The sequence below is a fragment of the Motacilla alba genome, chromosome 9 (genome assembly GCF_015832195.1).
Source record: "Motacilla alba alba isolate MOTALB_02 chromosome 9, Motacilla_alba_V1.0_pri, whole genome shotgun sequence".
NCBI classification, from domain to species: domain Eukaryota; kingdom Metazoa; phylum Chordata; class Aves; order Passeriformes; family Motacillidae; genus Motacilla; species Motacilla alba.
In genome coordinates this window covers 10613555-10626470 of record NC_052024.1, presented here as the reverse complement: position 1 = coordinate 10626470, position 12916 = coordinate 10613555, and the positions used below count along the sequence as shown (strand labels likewise).

Below are 12916 nucleotides of genomic sequence, written 5' to 3'. Positions count from 1 at the left end.
CTGCCAGGACATCAGGAATCTCTGAGAATGAAAGTTATGTGTGGTGGCATATAGCCACCTTAGCCTGGGTATATTCACTGCAAATAGAGCAATGAATTGCAGAATGTAAACCTCATTAGTCAGGTTACTTTAAAAATCCAATTGAGGAGCGGATATTGGTCTGGAAAAGTAATGTATTTTTGCAGCTTTTTTTTCCCAAGGGTGGAATATTTTTGAAATTTATTTATAGTGCAAATACACTGAAACTTCCCAAGCTGCATTGTCAGGGTGGTTTGGATACATAAGTTCAACCAGCCACTCTGAAATAAACATATTCAAGGGCCGTTAAAATCTCGATACTGTCTGATTTTATTGGATCATATCCTCCAGCTCTCTGGGATGTAAATTTCCGGCCATAACCTGTGCAGCAATAAACTTCGTTCAGCCACAAGAGTGTGCATGTGAGAGGATTGCAAATCTGCTCTGCCAAACCAGAATTAGCCGGTATCGCAGGAATGAAAGAGCGTGGAGATTTGAAATTGCAGAGAATGGAGACAAGGCGGTGCAGAGGACGAGCTGCCTGGGGAGCAGGAGGCCCCAGACCTGTGCCGCACTCTTATGGAAAATAAGCCCCAGGGTGGTGAGCAGGGGCGAGGCTGAGCCGGCGCGGGCTCTGAGCAGGTGGACACCGGAGCCCGCAGCAGCCCCCGGGGTCCCGGGGCGCGGAGCAGCGCCGCGGGTTGGGCTGACAGCGGGACTCGGTGCCGAGGCGCTCAGGGACGGCGGCGTTGGAGCTCGACGCGGTGAGTACCTCGGGAGGAGCCGGGAGCCACCACACGGCAGCGGCACCGGAGCGGGAGGGGAACGCGGAGCGGCCGCGCCACCCGCGGCAGAGGCGCGCTGGGCTGGGCTGTGCGGGGCTGGGCTGTCCCGGGCTGTCCCGGGCTGTCCCGGCGCGGGGCTCCCGGGGCCGGGGGCGGCGGCCCCTCGGAGGTGCGGCGGCCCGGGAGCGCGGCTGCCGCAGCGGGGTAACTCGCGGTCATCCTTTGTGCTCGGCGGGCGGGCGGGCGGTGCCGCGGCCGCGCCGCCTCCAGAACGCCGCCCCCGCCGCCCGGCCCCGCCGCAGCCCCCGCGCCCCCGCCCCGGCCCCGGGCTGCGCGACACCGCTGCTGAGCCGTGCCGGTGGCAGCCCCGCGGCCCGGGCGGTGGCGGCCGTCCCCGCCCCAGCTCTGCCTCGCATAGGTGAGCCGAACTGGAGTGCTGGGAAGGCGTCGCGTGTGAAGCTCCCGAAGCTGTTCTCTTGGGAGAGAAAAGTACATCCCCTGCCTTCGGGGTGCTCCCGAAACAGGCTGTAAGCCTGTACAAAATAGAGGTGCACGCCTGATACAAGCTGCCCACGCCCTTGGAACCAAGGAGAGAAAACCGCCCGCTATCTGAGCCATTTCTGCTGTGCCCGGGCACGGGGCACCACGCGTGGGTCACACCGGGACACAGCAGCACCGAGGGGTCTGCGGGGAGGCCGCCTGAGCAGGTTTTGGAAACATCCCTAAGGGAAAGGCAGCAGGGCAGCACCCCCAGTCTGGAAACAGAACTGCTGCCGAATTTAGGCAAACTTGTGACCCCGGCAATAAGTTTAGCCTTCTAAGCATCTAATTTCCCTGATTTTGTGTTCCTTTCTGGGCATGCATTTTTATGCACTGGGGCTCTGACTGGCAGAGGTGGCCGGTGTCCACATCTCCGTGAAGCTGCTGACAGCTGAAGTGCTCGGCATGTTAGCAAGGTGAAGTCAGACTGCCGAAACATATGACAACCAAAATAAACCATGTTTTTAGCAATGTTTCCTCTGTGTGCCTTCAGCAACCAAATAATTACACGTGGCATGATTCCTGGGAATATTACAAAGTAAACCTCATTAGTAGTTATAATGCAGTTATGAGTTATCCATTGGAGCAGCCTTTAAAGTACAATTTTATTCTATAATTTTTAACACTGACGCAGTCAAATGCTGGAGGTAGTTGACCAAATATATGTAAATTATTCATCATATGGACTTTTTATAGCAAGAGCAGATGTTTTTCAGTGATCTAGTTCAACTTCAAGTTAGAGAGCCATAGCTCCACTGTGGTACATAGAACTTGGGTGTTTTGCTGCTATCTTAGGTCTTATTACAGCACCTGCATTTGTCCCTAAAATAGCTCATGAGTCAGGTTTTCAAAAAAGCTCAGCATCTTCACAGGCACTAATGCTTGGGCCATTTTTCTAAGAGCTCTGCATACTTTGTGTGCATTTAGTCTAAAAAGCTTTTCTGGGGAAAAAAAAAAATCATTCTTTTACGGGTGACCAAATAAGAATCCAGATTCCTCCTGCCTTTAAATGAAATTCTTCCTGAAGGGCTGCACTCAAACACTGTCTTCCCTGCCTTGCTTGTTGGGGAAACTGAGTGGCTTCATCAGCTGCTGTCATTTTCACTACAGTTTCTTTAGGATTTCACAATTGCAAAGAGTTCCTTTGGCTCCTCTGCCTTTCATGAGCCTGTTCTTGGCAGTGCTGTGTGGGAAGAAGGCTGAAGGCAGGTATGTGCCTTTCTCCTGGGTGCAGCAGGCCATGGGACGATCAGACTGTCCTGGAGAAGGGATCCAGGCATCCAATCCTTGCTTTATCCAGAGACTGAGTTTGTGCAGTTACTGGAGATTTCCTCCTCTGCTTTTGAGTGCATTCACTCTGAACTTGTCACCTTAGTGAAAAGTTAATGGTATGAAAGTAATAATAAGCAAGAATTCAGTTCAAATGGAAAATACATGCATTTTCTGAAGATTTGTGGGGGTTGATACAAGCATGACATTAACTTGCATCTACTCAATCTAAGCTAGCTCTGTCAGCAAGACTGCAAAGAGGAGTGTCAACTTTGCAGCTCAATATCAATTATTTTTCTTCAAATAATTTAAAATATATAAAGGATGTGCCTATTTCCTGTCCAAAGAAGAATTTTTTTGTACCCAGGATCAGGATTCAGGTGTGCACAAAACCAGTCAAAAGTATAAGAGAGAAAGGTGAGGCTTTACATTTAATCTTGACTCTGAATCTTCAGTTACATAATTTTGTATTCCATTATCTAAGATGCACTGTAATATCCCTCATACATTTTCATTAATCTTATGCAGAGCATGTGCAACAGCTTGCGATCTTCCTTCATTCTGCCTCTTCTCATTATTTCCCATTAGCATGATTATTCACTGTGTTTATCACCTTTTTGCACCTAGTCTCTCTCTGCCTTGTGAGTGGGCTGAATCCTCTGTAAGTAGTCCTGTAACCTACAGCAACAGAGGATCTGGCTCCAAGTACGTTATTAGGAAAGGGCTGAGATGTCATCTTTAAGACCTATCTTTTACAGAGGGAGGGTGAGGTATAATTATGACTAAGGCTGTCCTCTTTAATTTAATTAATAATATAATTTAATAATTGTGACCAGGTTGTCCTTTTATGGTCAAAAAAACACTCTGTACCACTGCATGGCTCTGATTTGTTCCCCGGCTGCTTGTCCTCCCTCAGGTCAACCCTGCAGGACCTCTAGAAGGACCTCTAAGCACTATCCCCATTCTCTGTTTCCCAGTTTGGAAAGGAACAGCCTGGAAGGCATTTCAGTAGCCATTTCCACTGGCAACTCATCAATTGATCCCAGCTTATCTGTCTGTGCAGCAAGTGTTAAATGTGCACAGTTCTTGCTCTTCCTCACTGTGTCACCAACACCTCCCATGGCCAGGTCAGGGCTAATGACAACTTAGTCACTAGAGAACATCCATCTGTGAAAGATTTGCTACCAGGAGTGCAACACATTTTAGCTGCAGCTCACTCATGAGGCAGATCAGTGTGCTCTCAGAACCTACCTGCTCAAGCTGTCCTGAGTTACACATGATCACTGTACTGCCAGGAAGGGTCAGGTGGCACTTGAGTGAAAAGGGAGCTTAGGCAGCAGCCAGGCTGGAGAGGCTGCACATACCAACAGGTGTTCACTGGTGTCTGCGACTGGCCAGCTCTGATTCCAGCTGTGGGTTACTGTGGAATGCCCCAGGGCCTTCTCTGTGTGTTTATCTAGCAATAAGAAAAAAAGTAAAATGGTTTGGAAAGGTAGTAACTTGAGAAGCAAAATGTACTCACGTATTTAAAGACAAATTTTGAGTTGGTACAGAGTCTGGGTTTGTCTGTTCACTGCCTGTTTGCAGCAGTGAGGAGCCAGCCCAGAGGCACACATTCTGAGAACTCACAGGAGACATAAGGAGCTTTTAAAAGCAATTTTTGATAATTTTTTTCCCTTTACACTCTCATGAAACTGATGTTTCTTTTTATTTATCTGGAGAAGAAAAGAAGACAAAAAAATTACCATCTCTAGTAATTTGTATCATTGCATTTCTAGTCTCCATGGAAACCTATGTGGTGCTCCACAGTTGGGTAAGATTTGAATCTGTTGCTGCAGAAATCAGATGGAGGGAAGACTGGATTATGCACCTTGACTGTTAATCAATTAAAAGTGGTTTTGAAATTATTTTCACCTTGTGTTGCAATCTTCACTTAGAGTAACAATAGAATAAATCAAAGTAATCAAATTAAGCTAGTGTGACCTGATCCTATGTACACCTATGCATGTAACTCTGCCACTCAGTTTGATTCTGATAGGCATTGACATTAATTTGGAAGAATTCTTTGGTTTTGGTAGGATTATAAGGATTAATACTATGGAAACTGAACACATAATAGCAAACTGTTGTCATGTTGACTCTATTAAAAAGAGAGGCAGTAACAATTGCCTCATTGTGATTTATGTTAGCAAAACATTTTGAAAATTAAGAATCTGAATTCTGTATCTTTTGCTGTCTTCATTCTTGTTCTTCCACTGCTAAGGAAGAAATACATCCCCAAACTGGTTTCCTCTGAAAAGATGTGGTAACTTCATCTACCTGCTGCTTCCTTACTCCAAGCTTTATGAACTTGAACACAAAGGCACATCGTCTTACTGGGACAGCAGAAGGTGACACAGAGGAGTAATATACAGAGAGAGACCAATCCTTTTTGTGACCACAGTCAACCCATGAAGAGTGAGGGCTTTCAGCCACCTAAACGTAAGTAAAATATATAGTAATGGAAATAATGCAGCTTACTGTCAGCCTGTAAATACTCCTGCATAGACAGCCATGATAACAAGTCACACAAAGAAATAAATTAATTGGACAATTTTCTAAGCATTTTACATTTGAACAATGAAGTCACAGTATTCACTACAAATGCACTAACTACAGTGGTGAAATACAACAGTGATTTATGGCATTCACCATAACCAAACCACAAAATCTGATTATTTTTTATGTATTTTTAGGTATTTACTGCATTTGCTTCAGAATACTGTGGAGAAAATGTATGCTAGTCGAGAGGATATTGGATATGATTTTGGAGATGACTCAAAAGTTGGAAGTAAGCCAATTAAACCTAATCCAAACATCGATGGAGGATGGGCTTGGATGATCGTACTTTCCTCCTTCCTTGTGCACATACTCATCATGGGTTCCCAGATGGCCCTTGGAATACTCAACATGGAATGGCTTGAGGAGTTTAATCAAAGTCGTGGCTTAACAGCGTGGGTTAGCTCCCTCAGCATGGGCATCACCCTTATTGTAGGTATGTGCCAGCATCGCGTATTTTAAAACTACATCTCTTTTTAGAATATGTTTGCCATTCATCCCTAAAGCATTGTCTTATGGCTGTCCCAAGCTGACTTTTTAAAGTCACCAGGACAAATTTTACACTGTAGATAGAGAAAGGGAATAACAGGGAAGATGACAGGGAAGACAGTTAGCCCTGGAGACTGCCAGAGCAGGACAGGAAGCCTGTGACTTCCAGGTCTGACTAGAATTAAGAAAACATGATCTGTGAAGCTTGGAGTCCTCCCCATGCTGCATCTGTGAGGATAAAGTGTTGAATTCACACAGTTTATATTTCAGTTTGCAGCTGAATGAAAATGTATTTTTTTAGTTATAGTTGAATCAACCCAAAATAGTATCTGGAGGAAATGCTTGTGCATATATGTATATACACACGGATGACTCCCTAAATGAAGACTGAAAAATGTTATGTTTATATCTGCCTAAATTATTCTACTGAAAACAAGATAAAATGCTTAACTTCTCGTTACTTGTGAAAAAGTCTTGCACTTATACAGCATCAGCACGGGGAACAAGAGTTTCAGCTTATTCCTCTCTTTAAACTGTCCCTTCCTCATGGGGCAACTTTGATAGTAGATATTGCAGGTATTTGCTAAGTATTCAATCAGTTGGTTGTATTTCTCTTTCCATGATTTTAAAAAAAATATTAAAAATAAACTGACTTGCATGAGTTGCCTGATGTTTTACCATTTTATTTAAAACATTAAGAAACTTAAGGTGAAAAATTATTAGAGCACAAAGAATTAAATAAATAATTTATCATTTCTTTCATGTTTTTTAACAGGTCCTTTTATTGGTTTATTCATCAGCATGTGTGGGTGCCGCACGACAGCCATAATTGGAGGGATCCTGAACGCCCTGGGTTGGATACTGAGTGCCTATGCCTCAAATGTGCACTACCTCTTCCTCACCTTTGGAGTGACAGCTGGTGAGAGCTGCACTAATGTTTGAAGGTTCTTTCAATTATTTTTGATTCCTTTGAAGCTTATTTGAGTGAGTAAATAGGGAAGGTAGACTGTGAAGTTATTCCAGCTCTGCTTTCACATTTTTTACAGCCTGTTATCTTCTTAGGAAACTTATTTATTTAGTATTGGACCCAGTGACTCTGTTGTTGTTTAATTTTGCCATGTGAAGGTAGAACTTCTATCACCCAAGTCACCCAAGTGAGTACATTAGAGGACATTTTTAATTAGGGGAGTTACTGTAACCCAAACTCTGACAAGTAAAATTTAAAGATAAATTTAATATCTAGCTAACTCCTCTCCTTGACACAGGAAAGAATAACAAATGTGTTCTCCAGAAGTTGCTCCCCTTTAATAAAATACTGGATTATGATAACTCAGCACTGCTTCAAAACCCATTTTAAAGGGTGGAGTGGGTTACAGCTGGTAGGCAGCTAAGCTGCACACAGCTGCTCACTCACTCTCCCACGGTGGGATGGGGAGAGAATCAGAAAGGTGAAAATAAGATAAAGAGAGGCAAAACAAAGATAAGGAATTCATTCACTACTTCCCATGGGCAGGCAGGCAGGCATGCAGCTGTTTCCACTGAAGCAGGGCTTGGTCATGAGTAACTATGACCTGGGAAGACATTGCCACAACTCCAAGTGTCCTCCCTTCCTCCTCGCTTCCCTGGTTTTACTGCTGAGTACATCTCATGGTATGGGATGTCCCTTCAGTCAGCTGGGGTCCTCTGTCCCACTGCATCCCCTCCCAGCTTCTGGGGAAAAAGGGACTATTTCAGAAAACTTCTAAGTCACAAAACACTTCTGAATTAAAATCACAGTGAGTTGGGCAGCATCTGCATACACCTGTTCCAATCCAAATCCCTCCATGAAGAATTTGCTGTGAGAAAAAATGGTGAACTGTTACCTCTAATGATGGGTTTGCACAATTCATCACTTCCTGCTTGAAGTTATGCCATGAATACCCACCCTGGTTTTTAACTACAGGTGAGGGTTTTCAACAGAATTAGAGATCTGCCTTGTAAGACTGAGCAGCTACTGTGTGGCCCTCCCTGGGCTGCCCAAAGAGAACCAACCTGGAAGCCACCTGAGGTCCCACCAGTGCACTAACCCCACGTGCTGACTCCTCAAATACATGTCATGGTCACTGTTACTGAACAAGACAGGAACTCAGCGTGAATCTTCATTGCTGGGGAATTTAGGTGAAAGCAACAAGATGTGCTAAGCAGTTCTGCTCACTGATACCATCAGATGTGGGTATTATAATTGCAGATATTTCAAAATAGGCTGTGTCTGTGTTTGTCCAGTGACAGTAACTGTCACTGATTGGTTGTGGGACATTTGTAACTTTCCAGTGTTGTCATGCTGACCTGAGATAAAGGTTTTATATTCCATGTGTTTAGTTTTTCCAGCAATAAATATCAGTATTGCATTCTCACTGGAATGAGTATTGCAGATTTTGGAAAACACTACAAGACAGAAATGAAAGCTAACATCAGAATTGAATATCTATTTTTGGTTTTACTACTATGCTTACACAAAAGTTAGGAATAAAATTTATTTTTTTTTCCCACTGCATTTTACGTTGTTGGCAAACAGTTCAGATTTAATTATTTTTTTTTATAGGTATTGGAAGTGGCATGGTTTATCTGCCTGCAGTGGTCATGGTAGGGCAATATTTTCAGAACAGAAGAGCACTTGCACAAGGGCTCAGTACCACAGGAACAGGGTTTGGAGCTTTCCTAATGACTGCCTTACTGAAGTACCTTTGCACTGAATTTGGGTGGAGGAATGCCATGTTCATCCAGGGGGCCATCTCCCTGAACCTTTGTGTCTGTGGAGCACTCATGAGACCACTCTCTCCCAAAGAGCTCCGTGAAAAATATGTGGTGAGGAATGACAGCGAAGAAAATCAGGCAAAAGCTCTGTCCCACTCTACAGAGACTATAAAATCTAATGGAGTCCTTGGTGAAGAAACAGAGAAAAAAGAAGAGGCAGCAAATGAAGAAGTGCTTGGCAGTGTGCAGCACATAGAAACTGGAGGTAAATCTGGAAGTGGAAGGAGCATGTATGGACTGCGCCTCTTTAAGACAGTGAGCCAGCTGACAGTTACAGTCAGGAAGGGCTTTGCACTCTGGTACTCCAGCTACTTTGGAGCTGCATCACTGTTTACCAATAGAGTATTCGTGGCCTTTGTCATTTGGGCTTTGTTTGCCTATAGCAGCTTTGTCATTCCCTTTATTCACCTTCCAGAGATAGTCAAGCAGTACAACTTATCTAGGCAGGACAATGTATTTCCTTTGACATCCATTATAGCCATTGTTCATATTTTTGGTAAAGTGATCCTTGGAATCATTTCTGATCTGCCCTGCATCAGCACATGGAATGTCTTCCTCATGGCTAACTTTACCCTGGTCACCTGCATTCTTACTTTGCCACTAATGCAGACATACATTGGCCTGGCTGTGGTTTGTGCTCTAATAGGATTTTCTAGTGGCTATTTTTCTCTAATGCCTGTTGTGACTGAAGATTTAGTGGGAACTAAACACCTTGCAAATGCCTATGGCATCATCATTTGTGCCAATGGAATATCTGCTTTGTTCGGACCACCCTTTGCAGGTAAAAAGTTCAAATTGCTAACCAACAGATGTTTGTGTAATGACCGTGTGACTCTTTGTATTATTAAACATTCTTATGCTATGAGCATGTGCAGTTAACAAAATCACAGCTGCTCCAGAATGGACATAAGATCGAGCTTTACACTGTACAGATTTACAGCTCATAACCTCTGCCATCCCCAGCAGAAGGGAGAAGTGTATGTATGCTATCCCTAGAGTTACTTAGGTTTAAACAGACATTCATTATAAATTTCCTCATAGAAAGAGGTGGGGGAGTACAAAAGAGATACAGGTACTGATTGTCAGTACTATATCAGACTCCAGCTCTCTTTTACAGAGGTGCTGCTGAGAAATCCTGGGAGTCATGGCCTTAGTCAGGCAGGGGCAGCTCTAGGCTGAAGGGAAGCCAGCAGCAGCATGAGCAGCTCAGGAAAGCGAGAGCCCCTTCTCTCCCCACCACTGGGTGAGCGGCAGCAGTGAGAAGAAAGCTCGCTCAGTGCCCCTTGAAAGCAGCAGTGTTTTACTCTGCCACGTTCCCTCAGCACCTCCCAGTCTGGGCTAAACCTGCCTCTGAATTTGGTCTTTGGTTAAGAAGCAAATGGGATGTAAGCAGCTGATGTAAAGAGAGCTTCTGATCTTCACAATGCAGCCAGCATGGAGTGAGAGAGTTTTGCTTATTTGGGTTCTCAAACCTTCCCGAAGTAATGAAGAAGTAACTTTAATGAAGAAGTAACTTTAATGAAGAAGTAACTTTATTGTGTTTTTGCAAAGGAATGAGGCTGGAATGAGAGTCATTGTAGTATTGAGATTGAACAGTCTTCTATTGGTATGTGAGGCTTGGAGACAGCTATGGGGAATGTGTTTGCTTGCACAAGGCATAGCATTTGAAACACCCAGTACTGGGCAGTTTACAGAGGCAGGGGTTGGGAGGAGGAACTAATTGGTTTGGGATTATAAAATGTCGATTTTAAAATCAAAACTGTAATAACGTGTTTGAAAAATATTGTTTTTCCACAAAGCTTCTGTGGATTTGACAGAAATGTCATGAAAGAAATGTGAAGTATTTTTTAAATTCTCTCGTGAAATGTATGAAATGTATGTTTTTGGCAAACTTTGTAACAAACATGTTCTGTCCTTATTTTCCAGGTTGGATCTATGACATCACACAAAAATATGATTTTTCTTTTTACATAGCTGGATTGCTATACATGGTGGGAATAATATTTTTACTTATACAACCTTGTATTCAAAAGAAACAGTCAAGAGAAAAATCTACAGAAGAAGCACAAGTATAGAACAAATTCCAGAACTTTTTTACACAGCTTTTTTGGTTTTGTGTTTCTCTTGTGTGATATTATGAAGATGTTTTTCTTATAGAACCATTTATCTGCACTTAAGTGAAAAGCAAATGTGCTCCATAAGGCTTATAAATTATTGGAAATGTGCTTTGAAAATTAGTTAAGATATTTTACTTTAGAACTGCCAAATACAGTGATTAAAAGCACACTGCTAGTATGTCAATATTAGAACAGTGCTAAGAATACTTACCCTTGCTCCTCTTTTAATATTTCACCATTAACTGTTGGTGAAAACCCACTGACTGCAGTGCAGTTACTCTGATTTACACTAGGCCTATGAGAGAATTTGGTCAGGACATGAATGATTTATAAAAGTCCTTTCTAGTATGTATTCAATCTGATGAAAGATTAGTTACTGGGTACTAGAAAATGATTCTATTTCTTGCCTGGCTAGTCAAGTACTGTTGAAATGGTACTATAATAATTCCAATTATTCAGCGTGCTAAAATTACTATTTCTGTGATGCAAATCTGAAGAAAAGTTCTCATATATTTCTGAAATTATTCAGTTGGACTCAATAGGTCCCTCCCAACCCAGTATATTCTACTGTAATTCTACTTCAATGATTTTTAATTTTGTTTTTTTTAAAGTATCAACTGCATCTAAAGTAGCCATCCTCAATACATATTAAATGCTGTGACACTTAATGCACCTGAAGTAAAAAACCCAGAAATGAAGAAACAGGAAACATATGGAAAATATCATTGTGATGGAAAATTTTTCCAGAAACAGTTTGAGTTCTTTGGCCCGTTTACCTAATTAGAGTTATTGTAGAATTTAATAACATTGCCACTGACTCTTTCCATGGGAATGAGCTCTACTACAGCACACTAAATTTTGTTATAATTTAATTTAATTGTTCACCAACTTTGTTACATATGAGCAGTCGTGTTGCTGCTCGTAATGTACCACGAACTGACTAAGATTCATCATGTTTGAGAAATTTATTCTCTAGAAAATTAGATACTGCAGAGCATGGAATAGTTAAAGAGCATTTAAAATATTAAAATAAATCTTCTTAACATTAAGGGTCTGGTAACCAGTGCAGAAGGTGATGTATGGTGGTTGAGGGCATATTTTTTTCAGCTTTGAGAGGTGAGTCTGTTAATTTTCCTATCCAATAAGAACCACTGTAAGTTTTCATCCTCTTAGCTTTATGAAAGTTCTTTGCATGACAAATCAGGTTTTTAGTTTAATATTTCTACGTGCTGCTGGAATTCCTTAAAAAGCAATTGAAACAATTCAATTATATTGAAGAACTATTGGGAAACAGTTCAGTACGCAACAATATCAATATCCTTGTCTTCTTTATAGCTGCAAAGTTGGTTAACAAAAAGTTCTGAATGTGTATTGTTCTATATTGCAATTCACCAGCTTCTTAGTGTTGCACTGCTACAACTCTTGTCAGGGACACACTTTAAAGTATTCCTTAAAGATCACTGAAGTGAGCCAAGTTAAAAAAATAAAACCTTAAGAAACCCTGAATTAGTTTAAGATTTACATCAGTGCAATCATATAGGGTAGTTACGTATGGCCTTTAACATTCACATAAGACAACTGAGGTGTCACTGAACTGCAACACACGGTGTGAACACACAGTCAGGAACTTCCTAATATCAGCTTTTGTTATTGGAGAAAATGTGCACGTCAATTTTCACATCAGTTCTTTGTTACAGGTTAAATGTCTTCTCGGTGGGAATGCTGCTGGTGGCTCGTTTGAACTGAGCTATTTTTTGTTTTTGAAAGACATGTATCCTTCATACATAGATCTTCACTTTGTCTTTTGTCAAAAGCAACATTATTTGCATATTACAGTAATAAAAAATATGTTGTTCATTTGTGATACCTACAATAGATCTTTCCATAGAGGTTCCTACAGGGCCATATCTTGGGAATAAACTCACATTACCCAAAAATACACTTTCTGTTCATTTATTAAGTTAATATAGTATTTTAGCCACATAATGGAATTTGTATTTGTCATTATCCTAAAAAGAAATAATCACAAAGAGGAAAGAATGTAAATGGAAGTGCTTCTTATACCTAAAGATCAACAGTCACTGAATGTTTCCAGCATATTGGTATATAGTTGTAGAACAAAAAATCCTTAATCTAAATCAATGAATATTTAAGTGTTAAAGTACTGGTTTATAAAGAAACAGAATTATACAAGAACGCTGTATTCATAGTTTTTAATCAATTTATAAAATTCAAGTTTAGTAATTGGCATGCTGAAAAATTGTAAACTCTTTACACTCTTCAAATATGAAACTATTATATCCAAAT

The 12916-nt window shown here is 41.7% G+C and overlaps 1 protein-coding gene across 2 annotated transcripts; it reads left to right on the top strand.

The window, feature by feature from the left end:
- Positions 1 to 195: 195 nt before the first annotated feature.
- Positions 196 to 11251, top strand: SLC16A14 (solute carrier family 16 member 14). Of its 2 annotated transcripts, none has more exons than XM_038146473.1 (6): positions 196 to 782; positions 4880 to 5093; positions 5348 to 5646; positions 6475 to 6618; positions 8281 to 9273; positions 10419 to 11251. In XM_038146473.1, exons 3-6 carry the CDS (start codon positions 5385 to 5387, stop codon positions 10565 to 10567), a joined length of 1548 nt encoding a protein of 515 aa, XP_038002401.1. In that variant the 5' UTR covers positions 196 to 782; positions 4880 to 5093; positions 5348 to 5384; the 3' UTR covers positions 10568 to 11251. The 2 variants fall into 2 exon arrangements, with proteins under 2 accessions (XP_038002401.1, XP_038002400.1); XM_038146472.1 differs by having other exon boundaries at positions 4876 to 5093.
- The last annotated feature ends 1665 nt before the right edge of the window (positions 11252 to 12916 follow it).

Bases quoted from the DNA above. Each gene is read 5' to 3' on its own strand.
- SLC16A14 (XM_038146473.1), top strand. From the start codon at position 5,385: ATGTATGCTAGTCGAGAGGATATTGGATATGATTTTGGAGATGACTCA. The intron at 5,647-6,474 runs GTATGTGCCAGC...GTTTTTTAACAG, and splicing joins GGGCATCACCCTTATTGTAG to GTCCTTTTATTGGTTTATTC. The intron at 6,619-8,280 runs GTGAGAGCTGCA...TTTTTTTTATAG, and splicing joins CACCTTTGGAGTGACAGCTG to GTATTGGAAGTGGCATGGTT.